The sequence below is a fragment of the Oncorhynchus mykiss genome, chromosome 27 (genome assembly GCF_057628025.1).
Source record: "Oncorhynchus mykiss isolate SJ-2025 chromosome 27, ASM5762802v1, whole genome shotgun sequence".
Lineage (NCBI taxonomy): Eukaryota > Metazoa > Chordata > Actinopteri > Salmoniformes > Salmonidae > Oncorhynchus > Oncorhynchus mykiss.
The window spans coordinates 25,808,959-25,821,665 of record NC_143048.1 but is presented as its reverse complement, the minus strand read 5'-3'; the positions used below and the strand labels follow the sequence as shown (position 1 = coordinate 25,821,665).

Sequence of the window (12,707 nt, the reverse complement as noted above, 5' to 3'; positions counted from 1 at the left end):
GGAGAGAGGGGAGGAGATGGAAGCATATGGAGGTGAGATATTCTGTATAGCTAAAGTTAATGTCACCCAATGAATTATGAAAACATAAAAAACAACATTACTGTACTAGGCTATTCAAAATCTTTTACAAATTCACTAATTGTAGGCTAACTGTAAGCCACAATCAATGAACCAACAGCATCGCCTATGGCTACGTTCTCTCCCAGACTCATGGATAGAAATGTTGTTTAGTATAATGTAACCAGTCCATCCAGTATACATAATAATACAGTCCACACTCAAAGGCGATTACTCAAATGTGTTTAATTTTGGAGTATAGGCTAGACCAATTATGTACCAAATACTTCTTTAATCAGCACAGTCATAATTGGGGGCTTTGGCTTATAAGCCTATGCATATGCATAAGCTCTACTATGTGGGAGTTTTGAATTAATCATCATTAGAAAGCCCTGTCCATTTCGTTGTTAGGCTTTGAAACATACACAACAACCATGTTTCACACTGTTTCAACCTGCTGTTGAACTTCTTTCTTCAAATGTATCATCACAATGAGGTGAGTTACCATGACTCAATGGTCACGTGGAATTTTACTGTGGTCATGACTCATTCCTGCCGGTGTGCCATTAATACTGTCACTACAATAGCCCCAAGCCTGTACTTTGGTATAGAATAAGCAGTATGACTGTAAGCAGAATAAGCTATTTCGACATAACGTTTACTACACTGTATATTAGTCAACATGTAGAGCTTAAGACTTGTGAAACCGGCATTTCAAACCCAGATGGTTACGATTGCCATTGACTCCTCTGTGTGTCTGCTATGCTCCGACCTACAGGCAATTTACAAAATAATGGAAACACTTGAGTGATCGTTGGTGTTTCCTTTATTTTCGGCATTTATGTTTTATAGCCTCAGTGGGTTGGTTCAACAGTCAGTCTGCTTTAGTGGTTATTTCTACCCACACCGTCTCTTCACACGGTTCATAAAGAGGGACTGGAGCAGGCTTGTTGACACATACAGCCAGCCGTTAGAGTGTGTGGTAGAGGACATGAAACCTGTCTTTTAAGAGTGTATGGTAGAGGACATGAAACCTGCCTGTTAAGAGTGTATGGTAGAGGACATGAAACCTGTCTGTTAAGAGTGTATGGTAGAGGACATGAAACCTGTCTGTTAAGAGTGTATGGTAGAGGACATGAAACCTGTCTGTTAAGAGTGTATGGTAGAGGACATGAAACCTGTCTGTTAAGAGTGTATGGTAGAGGACATGAAACCTGTCTGTTAAGAGTGTATGGTAGAGGTGTGTGGTAGAGGACATGAAACCTGTCTGTTAAGAGTGTATGGTAGAGGTGTGTGGTAGAGGACATGAAACCTGTCTGTTAAGAGTGTATGGTAGAGGACATGAAACCTGTCTGTTAAGAGTGTATGGTAGAGGACATGAAACCTGTCTGTTAAGAGTGTATGGTAGAGGTGTGTGGTAGAGGACATGAAACCTGCCTGTTAAGAGTGTATGGTAGAGGACATGAAACCTGTCTGTTAAGAGTGTATGGTAGAGGTGTGTGGTAGAGGACATGAAACCTGTCTGTTAAGAGTGTATGGTAGAGGACATGAAACCTGTATGTTAAGAGTGTATGGTAGAGGACATGAAACCTGTCTGTTAAGAGTGTATGGTAGAGGACATGAAACCTGTCTGTTAAGAGTGTATGGTAGAGGTGTGTGGTAGAGGACATGAAACCTGTCTGTTAAGAGTGTGTGGTAGAGGACATGAAACCTGTCTGTTAAGAGTGTGTGGTAGAGGACATGAAACCTGTCTGTTAAGAGTGTATGGTAGAGGACATGAAACCTGTCTGTTAAGAGTGTGTGGTAGAGGACATGAAACCTGTCTGTTAAGAGTGTGTGGTAGAGGACATGAAACATGTCTGTTAAGAGTGTGTGGTAGAGGACATGAAACCTGCCTGCTCCGTACACTAACAATGGAAGGCTAGAGCTCCATTGTGCAGTAAAAGGTTTTAAGTTCATCTGAGACCTCTTCAGCCAAGTGTTTTTCTCTTTGATAAGTCTTCTTCAGACCCACATGTTTCAGATATGTGTACGTTCCCCATGCCAATATCACTTACCCATCACACAGTTGAACAAATACATTTAATCTGCTACTTAAATAATGTGATAGTCAATGTGTATTTGGTTCAATGTATATGTCATGGGTATATCTGAACATATAGGTCTACAATTACCTCTGTATTTGTACAGTGAAATGTAGACTTGAGCACATGGCTATTGGTTCAAAACTTCTCTTATTGGTTAATGTTCTCTGAGTCAGTAAGGTGTATGGTGGAGATAGAGTATCACTGCCAGCTAACAGCATTAAATGCATTATTACATGGGCATACCAGTGTAACGACAGGTTAGTGTAAATGAGAAAGTGTGTGTCTACATATTTTTGTGTGTGTGTGTTTTCTGTCTAGTGTTCATTGTTTCCTGGGTGCATGTTTGTGGGTGTGCATGTGTTTGTGTGTATGTCTCCTTTGCTGTGTCATCGCCCTCAGCCTTGCCTGTACCTAGCACCCCTATCACCTCCCTTTAACCTGTAGGAGGTGTCTGTGCGGAGCGAGAGAAAGGACAGCGGTGCTCCAGGCGACGGACTGCAAGAGCCTACCCAGCCTACAACACATGGGGACAGTAATCAACCACCCAGGAGCATACAGTACAGAGCTCATCTGATCTGTCAACTTCAAGACTGGAGTGTTGCTTGTACTTGGAGACATCCTTTCTAGCATTGGGAGTAGCAGTGACAGCCAGCCCTAGCAGCAGGCAGCGAGCAGAGAGAGAGCTGTGAATGTGTGTGTGTGTGTGTGTGTGTGTGTAACCTGGCCTGCCAGTTCCGGGGGAGAGCGGAGGAGTACTGTTACACTCCCTGACAGACCTTATACATGTTTCATCTGCTGCTTGGAGAACAGACGGGGTGTTTGTTGTCTATTTCAGCCCTCTCTCCTGGCCCGAGACGCTGCTGCAAACCGCTAGCCCTGTTGTCGCCTGTCGACCAGCAACAGCCACACATCTCCCCAAAGCTGAGGACCAGGCCAGGCCCCGGGTATCTGAAGGACTCACCTCCTCACCTGTCAGGCCATGCACAGGGACATGGAGTAAGCTAACTTTGAAAACTAGTGGTAAGGATCCAGGAGAGTATATAAGGCTATATGAGAGATCAGTAAATGAGGACGACCCTGGATTTTTAAGTGTCTCTGCTGTTGCAGCATCTTGGCACCTGACTCAACAACCAGCTACCGCCTCAGCTTCTGCCAACTACAGCTCCCAGCAAGCCTGCCAACTACTAAAACGGCGAGCCAGCCAGCACTTCTCCTCCAATATCCACTGTCCTTGACCATGAACGAGAACTTACGGCCCCCATCACTCCAGGTGAGCGTTCCCCGCGATGCCCCTGCCTACTCGGATGGGGGGAACGGCGGGGTCTCAGATGACCCTGTGTGGTCAAGCTTGTCCACCCCAACGCTACGACGCAAGCGCTTCAAGATGAGGCGCATGAAGAACGCACCCAGTGAGAGGGAGAAGGACAGGGGCAGGCTGGTGAAGGGGTGGCTAGCCTCCACCCGCTCCCACTCGGGCTCCAAGGAGTACCTGCAGCTGCCCTCCATCGAGATCACCCGGTCCAGCGACGAGGATGGGGCCTCCTGGTCCAACTTCTCTACGCCCAGCGCCTCACCCCAACGCAAACGCTTCCTGCTCCGCAAGTGGCTGAGGGTGAGAGAGAAGGAGCACACCGGCAGCGAGAGCAGGTTGGTATGGGGTATTACCTCCCTCAAAATGTAAACCCAGACCTCTTTTCCTTTCTTCCCTGCTGTCTCCCCCTTAAACCCTTCATGCTGCTTTGAGCCTGCTGTCACTGTCCACAAATGTTTTGGCCAGTACTAACACTAACAGAAAGAACAAGGTCTTTGTCATTTTAGAATGTATTTTTTTATTGAGCTGTAAGATTGAATAAGATTTAAAGGTTTATGATTGTGAGGCAGCAGTCTGCTGCCCATTGTATTCAACATTTTAGCTGAAGCATGTTTTTTACACACCAAGAGGCAGGAACTAATGCTTTCAGTTATAGCACCTCGATACATCATTCAACTGCACCATGACCTAAAGGTGAAAAAAATCTTTAAGAAAGTCCTTGCGAAACTGCACATAGCCGTATTTAGAGAACATAGGGTCGGTGAATTAATGTTTGACTGCAGCCTAATGATTTGGTTAACGTGCATTTCCATGTAAAAAGACCCATGAGCACTAGTTTCAAGTTGTATTGTTACATGCACAGGATACAGCAGGTATCAAATGTATTTATATAGCCCTTCTTAGATCAGCTGATATCTCAAAGTGCTGTACAGAAGCCCAGCCTAAAACCCCAAACAGCAAGAAATGCAGGTGTAGAACTCCCTAGAAAGGCCAAAACCTAGGAAGAAACCTAGAGAGGAACCAGGCTATGAGGGGTGGCCAGTCCTCTTCTGGCTGTGCCGGGTAGAGATTATAACAGAACATGGCCAAGATGTTAAAGTGTTCATAAATGACCAGCATGGTCAAAAGGTATAAAACATTACAGTGAAATGCTTAACTTCCGAGCTCTTTCGCAGTAATGTACAATATAAGTAGTAATATAGATAAGAAATCAAATGTGAAATGCAAGAGTACCCAAAAAGAAAAGAACAAGAGTGCAGTGATACAGGTCTTCTATACAGGTCTTCTATACAGGTCAGTGCCCTGCCAGTACTGTTACAATGTGCAGGGGTACTGGAGTGATTGGGGGAGGAATGTACATGTAAACAGGGTTAAAAGTGTCTGGTAGCAGGATAAATACTCATAGCAATAGTTAGCACAATTAACAATATACTAAGATGTGAAGTTCATATGAGCACATTTGGTGTCAAATGAAAGCTAGTCTATATCATTTTTAATTAAGGCAAATGTACATTTTTCCAAACATTTTCCATCCTAAAAAGGATGAAAAAGCAAAGGTTTTGAATTCTGGTCAAGTGAATCTCTTTCCATTTACTGAAGCCCTTACACTCACTGAACCCTGACCGACACCAGACGTTCATGGATGTTGAAAATTGGTTAGTCCAAATCTGAACCAATCATAGCTGTCTGTTTCACAAGTAGAGTAGGGTATAGGTCAGTAAAATATAGTACATTACTGTACTGTACAGTACAGTAAAGTAGAGCAGAGGTAGAGTACAGTATAATTTACTGTATTGTACTGACTATAGTCTACTGTACTTAACTGAACTCTACTGTACTGAACTATATATACTGTGCTGTGATGTCCAAACTTGTGAAACATAAACGTCTATGATGGGTACAGATTTGATCACAAGTCATTATGAAGTCAATCATTTTCCTAATGACCGCCACCCCAAAATGTTATTGACTCATCTTTGGGGGCGGCACTCATTAGAATAATAGCCAGGTTAACTGGACAAGTATATAAAAATGGTATCCACGAGTTTATATGACTCTGGGGAAGTAGATAAAGGGCTGCATTGCCAAAAATCCCAAAGTATTCCTTTAACGTTAACTTCCCAATTTATTTTAAACATTTTGACGTTTCAACGTTCACACCCCTACAAAATCAAAGGGCATTAACATAACTGTTGTACTGTAAAATCTGACTTTTTTTCTGTCTAGGCAGACAGCAATTTCTGACACTCCATTTTATATTCTGATCAACTGGCTTGTTCTTGTGTCAGGAAACTTTTTTGGTACCCTTCTCTAGATCTGTGCCTCGACACAATCCTGTCTCGGAGCTCTATGGACAATCCCTTCGACTTCATGGCTTGATTTTTGCTCTGACATGCACTGTCAACTGTGTGACCTTTATATAGACAGTTGTGTGCCTTTCCAAATCATGTCCAATTAATTCAATTTAACACCTCCCTCTGCAACTGGATCCTGGACTTCCTGATGGGCCGCCTCAAATGGTAAGGGTAGGTAACAACACATCTGCCACGCTGATCCTCAACACGGGGGCCCCTCAGGGGTGCATGCTCAGTCGCCTCCTGTACTCCCTGTTCACCCATGACTGCATGGCCAAGCACGACTCATAATTAACTTTGCCGACGACACACGAGTGGTAGGCCTGATCACCAACAATGATGTGACAGCCTATAGGGAGGAGGTCAGAGACCTGGCAGTGTGGTGCCAGGATAACAACCTCTCCCTCAACATGATCAAGACAAAGGAGATGGTGTACTACAGGAAAAGGAGGGTCGAGCACACCCCAATGCTCATCAACTGGTTTGTCGTGGAGCAGGTTGAAAACTTCAAATTCCATGGTGTCCACATCACCAATGAACTGTCATGGTCCAATCACACCAAAACAGTTGTGAAGAGGAAACGACAACGACAAAGCCCCTTAGGATACCGATTATTGGAGGACCAAAAAAGCCGATACTGATTAATCGGCCGATTTTATTTACAAAAATGTATTTGTAATAATGGCAATTACAACAATACTGAATTTACACTTATTTTAACTTAATATAATACATCAATAAAATCAATTTAGCCTCAAGTAGATAATGAAACATGTTCAATTTGGTTTAAATAATGCAAAAACAAAGTGTTGGAGAAGAACGTAAAAGTGCAATATGTGCTATGTAAGAAAGCTAACGTTTCAGTTCCTTGCTCAGAACATGAGAACATATGAAAGCTGGTGGTTCCTTTTAACATGAGTCTTCAATATTCCCAGGTAAGAAGTTTTAGGTTGTAGTTATTATAGGACTATTTCCCTCTATACTATTTGTATTTCATTAACCTTTGACTATTGGATGTTCTTATAGGCACTTTAGTATTGCCAGTGTAACAATAGCTTTCGTCCCTCTCCTCGGTCCTCCCTGGGCTCGAACCAGCAACACAATGACAACAGCCACCACATCGAAGCATTACCCATGCAGAGCAAGGGAAACAACCACCCCAAGGATCAGAGCGAGTGAAGTTTGAAACGCCATTAGCGCGCGCTAACTAGCCAGCCATTTCATTTCGGTCACACCAGCCTCATCTCAGGAGTTGATAGGTTTGAAGTCATAAACAGCGCAATGCTTGATGCACAACGAAGAGCTGCTGGCAAAACGCACGAAAGTGCTGTTTGAATGAATGTTTACGCGCCTGCTACTTAGATACTTGTATGCTTGTATGCTCAGTCAGATTACATGCAACAAAGGACACGCTAGATAATATCTAGTAATATCATCAACCATGTCTAGTTAACTAGTGATTATGATTGATTGTTATTTATAAGATAAGTTTAATGCTAGCTAGCAACTTACCTTGGCTGTGTAACAGGCAGTCTCCTTGTGGAGTGCAATGAGAGAGAGGCAGGTCGTTATCCCCTGAGCTGACAAGGTACAAATCTGTCTTTCTGCCCCTGAACAGGCAGTTAACCCATCCTAAATAAAGGATAAATAAAGGTGTAAAAAAATGTAAAAATAAAATATCGGCACCCAAAAATACTGATTTCCGATTGTTATAAAAACTTGAAATCGGCCCTAATTAATTGGCCATTCCGATTAATCGGTCGACCTCTACTACAGAGTGTAGTGCGTACGGCCCAGTACATCACTGGGGCGAAGATTCCTGCCATCCAGGACCTCTATACAGGTGGGGTCAGAGGAAGGCCCTAAAATGATTTGAAGCCACCCAAGTCATAGACTGTTCTCTCTGCTACCACACGGCAAGCGGTACCAGAGCGCATGCTGTGCGGTTAATAGTTAAAGTTTTCAAAGTTTAGGTTAAAGTTTAGGCCCGGTAGAGTTGCATCCTTAGTTTACAAAGATCAGACAGCCCACTTGGCACAAACGTTAATTGAACGTCTATTCCACGTTTGTTTAATGTAATTTCATTGAAATTACGTTGAAACGGCATTGATTCAACCAGTGTGTGCCCAGTGGGAGGTTTACACTGGAGTAACACACACGCACACTAACGTCAAGCATTTATTTCACTGTTTGTCTACGAAGCATGTGATTCATAAAATTGGATTTGTCAGCAAATTACACAATTAGATGAGAACCTGCAGTGCAGACTGTGTTCTTGTCATGTTCATGGGAATGGAGGAGCTTCTAGTTCAGCTGGGATTTGTTTTCTCCCTCTCCCCCAGCAGGGAGCAGAGATGGTAGCAGCAGATGGTAGACATAGAGGGTGATTACAACATATCCATGCCATTTGACTGAAAACATATATTTTACCTAGAGGCATGTGTGCATAACCCTATCAGCTCTCATTATAAAATAACTGGACTAGAGGTTGACCGATTAATCAGAATGGCCGATTAATTAGGGACGATTTCAAGTTTTCATAACAATCCGAAATCGGTATTTTTGGACACCGATTTGGACCATTTTTTTTTTTTATATATATACATTTTTTTACACCTTTATTTAATCTTTATTTAACTAGGCAAGTCAGTTAAAAATACATTAATATTTTCAATGACGGCCTAGGAACGGTGGGTTAACTGCCTCAGGGCAGTCCAACGCTCTAACCACCTGCCTCTCATTGCACTCCACGAGGAGACTGCCTGTTACGCGAATGCAGTAAGAAGCCAAGGTAAGTTGCTAGCTAGCATTGAACTTATCTTGTAAAAAACAATTCATAAATCAATCATAATCACTAGTTAACTACACATGGTTGATGATATTACTAGTTTATCTAGCGTGTCCTGCGTTGCATATAATCGATGCGGTGCGTATCGTTGCTCCACTGTGTACCTAACCATAAACATCAATGCCTTTCTTAAAATCAATACACGGAAGTATATATTTTTAAACCTGCATATTTAGCTAAAAGAAATCCAGGTTAGCAGGCAATATTAACCAGGTGAAATTGTGTCACTTCTCTTGCGTTCATTGCACGCAGAGTCAGTGTATATGCAACAGTTTGGGCCGTCTAATTTGCCAGCAGCTGTTTATGACTTCAAGCCAATCAACTCCCGAGATTAGGCTCGTGTAACCGATGTGAAATGGCTAGCTAGTTAGCGTCACTCGCTCTGAGACTTGGAGTGGTTGTTCCCCTTGCTCTGCAAGGGCCGCGGCTTTTGTGGAGCGATGGGTAACGCTGGTTCGAGCCCAGGAGCGAGGAGAGGGACGAAAGCTATACTGTTACACTGGCAATACTAAAGTGCTTATAAGAACATTCAATAGTCAAAGGTATATGAAATACAAATGGTAGAGAGAGAAATAGTCCTATAATTCCTATAATAACTACAACCTAAAACTTCTTACCTGGGAATATTGAAGACTCATGTTAAAAGGAACCACCAGCTTTCATATGTTCTCATGTTCTGAGCGAGGAACTTAAACATTAGCTTTCTTACATGCCACATATTGCACTTTTACTTTCTTCTTCAACACTTTGTTTTTGCATTATTTAAACCAAATTGAACATGTTTCATTATTTATTTGAGGCTAAATTGATTTTATTGATGTATTATATTAAGTTAAAATAAGTGTTCATTCAGTATTGTTGTAATTGTCATTATTACAAATAAATAAAAATCGGCCGATTTAATTGTTATCGGCTTTTTTTGGTCCTCCAATAATCATTATCGGTATCGGCGCTGAAAAATCATAGTCGGTCGACCTCTAAACTGGACCATTACCATTTCAGACTAATCACATCTATATCTAGCTCAAGGGATGCAAAACCAGTTTGTTCACACCGTGTTATCTGTCAATGGTTCACATACACATACAGTAGTCCTTTCTGCTGCTGAATAGTCCTGTCTTGTCCTGTCAGTCAATGGTTCGCATACAGTAGTCCTTTCTGCTGCTGAATAGTCCTGTCTTGTCCTGTCAGTCAATGGTTCACATACACATACAGTAGTCCTTTCTGCTGCTGAATAGTCCTGTCTTGTCCTGTCAGTCAATGGTACACATACAGTAGTCCTTTCTCCTGCTGAATAGTCCTGTCTTGTCCTGTCAGTCAATGGTACACATACAGTAGTCCTTTCTGCTGCTGAATAGTCCTGTCTTGTCCTGTCAGTCAATGGTACACATACAGTAGTCCTTTCTGCTGCTGAATAGTCCTGTCTTGTCCTGTCAGTCAATGGTTCACATACAGTAGTCCTTTCTGCTGCTGAATAGTCCTGTCTTGTCCTGTCAGTCAATGGTTCACATACACATACAGTAGTCCTTTCTCCTGCTGAATAGTCCTGTCTTGTCCTGTCAGTCAATGGTTCGCATACAGTAGTCCTTTCTGCTGCTGAATAGTCCTGTCTTGTCCTGTCAGTCAATGGTTCACATACACATACAGTAGTCCTTTCTGCTGCTGAATAGTCCTGTCTTGTCCTGTCAGTCAATGGTTCACATACACATACAGTAGTCCTTTCTCCTGCTGAATAGTCCTGTCTTGTCCTGTCAGTCAATGGTACACATACAGTAGTCCTTTCTGCTGCTGAATAGTCCTGTCTTGTCCTGTCAGTCAATGGTACACATACAGTAGTCCTTTCTGCTGCTGAATAGTCCTGTCTTGTCCTGTCAGTCAATGGTACACATACAGTAGTCCTTTCTGCTGCTGAATAGTCCTGTCTTGGTCTGTCATTCAATGGTACACATACAGTAGTCCTTTCTCCTGCTGAATAGTCCTGTCTTGTCCTGTCATTCAATGGTACACATACAGTAGTCCTTTCTCCTGCTGAATAGTCCTGTCTTGTCCTGTCATTCAATGGTACACATACAGTAGTCCTTTCTCCTGCTGAATAGTCCTGTCTTGGTCTGTCATTCAATGGTACACATACAGTAGTCCTTTCTCCTGCTGAATAGTCCTGTCTTGTCCTGTCAGTCAATGGTACACATACAGTAGTCCTTTCTGCTGCTGAATAGTCCTGTCTTGTCCTGTCAGTCAATGGTACACATACAGTAGTCCTTTCTGCTGCTGAATAGTCCTGTCTTGTCCTGTCAGTCAATGGTACACATACAGTAGTCCTTTCTGCTGCTGAATAGTCCTGTCTTGTCCTGTCAGTCAATGGTACACATACAGTAGTCCTTTCTGCTGCTGAATAGTCCTGTCTTGTCCTGTCAGTCAATGGTACACATACAGTAGTCCTTTCTCCTGCTGAATAGTCCTGTCTTGTCCTGTCAGTCAATGGTTCACATACACATACAGTAGTCCTTTCTGCTGCTGAATAGTCCTGTCTTGTCCTGTCAGTCAATGGTACACATACAGTAGTCCTTTCTGCTGCTGAATAGTCCTGTCTTGTCCTGTCAGTCAATGGTTCACATACACATACAGTAGTCCTTTCTGCTGCTGAATAGTCCTGTCTTGTCCTGTCAGTCAATGGTACACATACAGTAGTCCTTTCTCCTGCTGAATAGTCCTGTCTTGTCCTGTCAGTCAATGGTACACATACAGTAGTCCTTTCTGCTGCTGAATAGTCCTGTCTTGTCCTGTCAGTCAATGGTACACATACAGTAGTCCTTTCTGCTGCTGAATAGTCCAGTCTTGTCCTGTCAGTCAATGGTACACATACAGTAGTCCTTTCTCCTGCTGAATAGTCCAGTCTTGTCCTGTCAGTCAATGGTTCACATACACATACAGTAGTCCTTTCTCCTGCTGAATAGTCCTGTCTTGTCCTGTCAGTCAATGGTTCACATACACATACAGTAGTCCTTTCTGCTGCTGAATAGTCCAGTCTTGTCCTGTCAGTCAATGGTACACATACAGTAGTCCTTTCTGCTGCTGAATAGTCCTGTCTTGTCCTGTCAGTCAATGGTACACATACAGTAGTCCTTTCTCCTGCTGAATAGTCCAGTCTTGTCCTGTCAGTCAATGGTTCACATACACATACAGTAGTCCTTTCTCCTGCTGAATAGTCCTGTCTTGTCCTGTCAGTCAATGGTTCACATACAGTAGTCCTTTCTCCTGCTGAATAGTCCAGTCTTGTCCTGTCAGTCAATGGTTCACATACACATACAGTAGTCCTTTCTGCTGCTGAATAGTCCTGTCTTGTCCTGTCAGTCAATGGTACACATACACATACAGTAGTCCTTTCTGCTGCTGAATAGTCCTGTCTTGTCCTGTCTGTCAATGGTTCACATACACATACAGTAGTCCTTTCTGCTGCTGAATAGTCCTGTCTTGTCCTGTCAGTCAATGGTACACATACAGTAGTCCTTTCTGCTGCTGAATAGTCCTGTCTTGTCCTGTCAGTCAATGGTACACATACAGTAGTCCTTTCTGCTGCTGAATAGTCCTGTCTTGTCCTGTCAGTCAATGGTACACATACAGTAGTCATTTCTGCTGCTGAATAGTCCTGTCTTGTCCTGTCAGTCAATGGTACACATACAGTAGTCCTTTCTGCTGCTGAATAGTCCTGTCTTGTCCTGTCAGTCAATGGTACACATACAGTAGTCCTTTCTCCTGCTGAATAGTCCTGTCTTGTCCTGTCAGTCAATGGTACACATACAGTAGTCCTTTCTGCTGCTGAATAGTCCTGTCTTGGTCTGTTTTGCTGTGAGGGAACTGATGGATGAAGACTGAAAAGACTAACAGTGGGCGTATGTGTTACATAAGCCACCACAACTCAATATTAATAATCCCATCATCAATTATTTAGCTATTTTCATCTTGTTGGGTAGCGGCGACACAGCTAGCGAACATAACTAGATATTGACATTTTTCTCCATCTGCTCTCTTGTAGCCTTAAGGGAACCACT

General features: G+C 42.9%; 1 protein-coding gene and 1 long non-coding RNA gene across 4 annotated transcripts in view; one reads left to right on the top strand and one right to left on the bottom strand.

The window, feature by feature from the left end:
- Positions 1–12,707, bottom strand: part of LOC149971285 (uncharacterized) — a 1,017,865-nt gene that overhangs the window by 821,991 nt on the left and 183,167 nt on the right. The gene's annotated exons all lie outside the window — the stretch shown is intronic.
- The window catches only part of LOC110507848 (protein Aster-B), a 124,637-nt gene that overhangs the window by 21,722 nt on the left and 90,208 nt on the right, over positions 1–12,707 (top strand). The window contains exon 2 of one of the 2 annotated variants that reach the window (XM_090223754.1): positions 2,589–3,791. The exons of the other annotated variant lie outside the window; for it this stretch is intronic. Within the exon in view, the coding sequence (XP_090079880.1) occupies positions 3,382–3,791 (410 nt within the window). The 5' untranslated portion in view covers positions 2,589–3,381. The remainder of the gene's footprint in view (positions 1–2,588; positions 3,792–12,707) is intronic. 2 annotated transcript variants of the gene reach the window in all.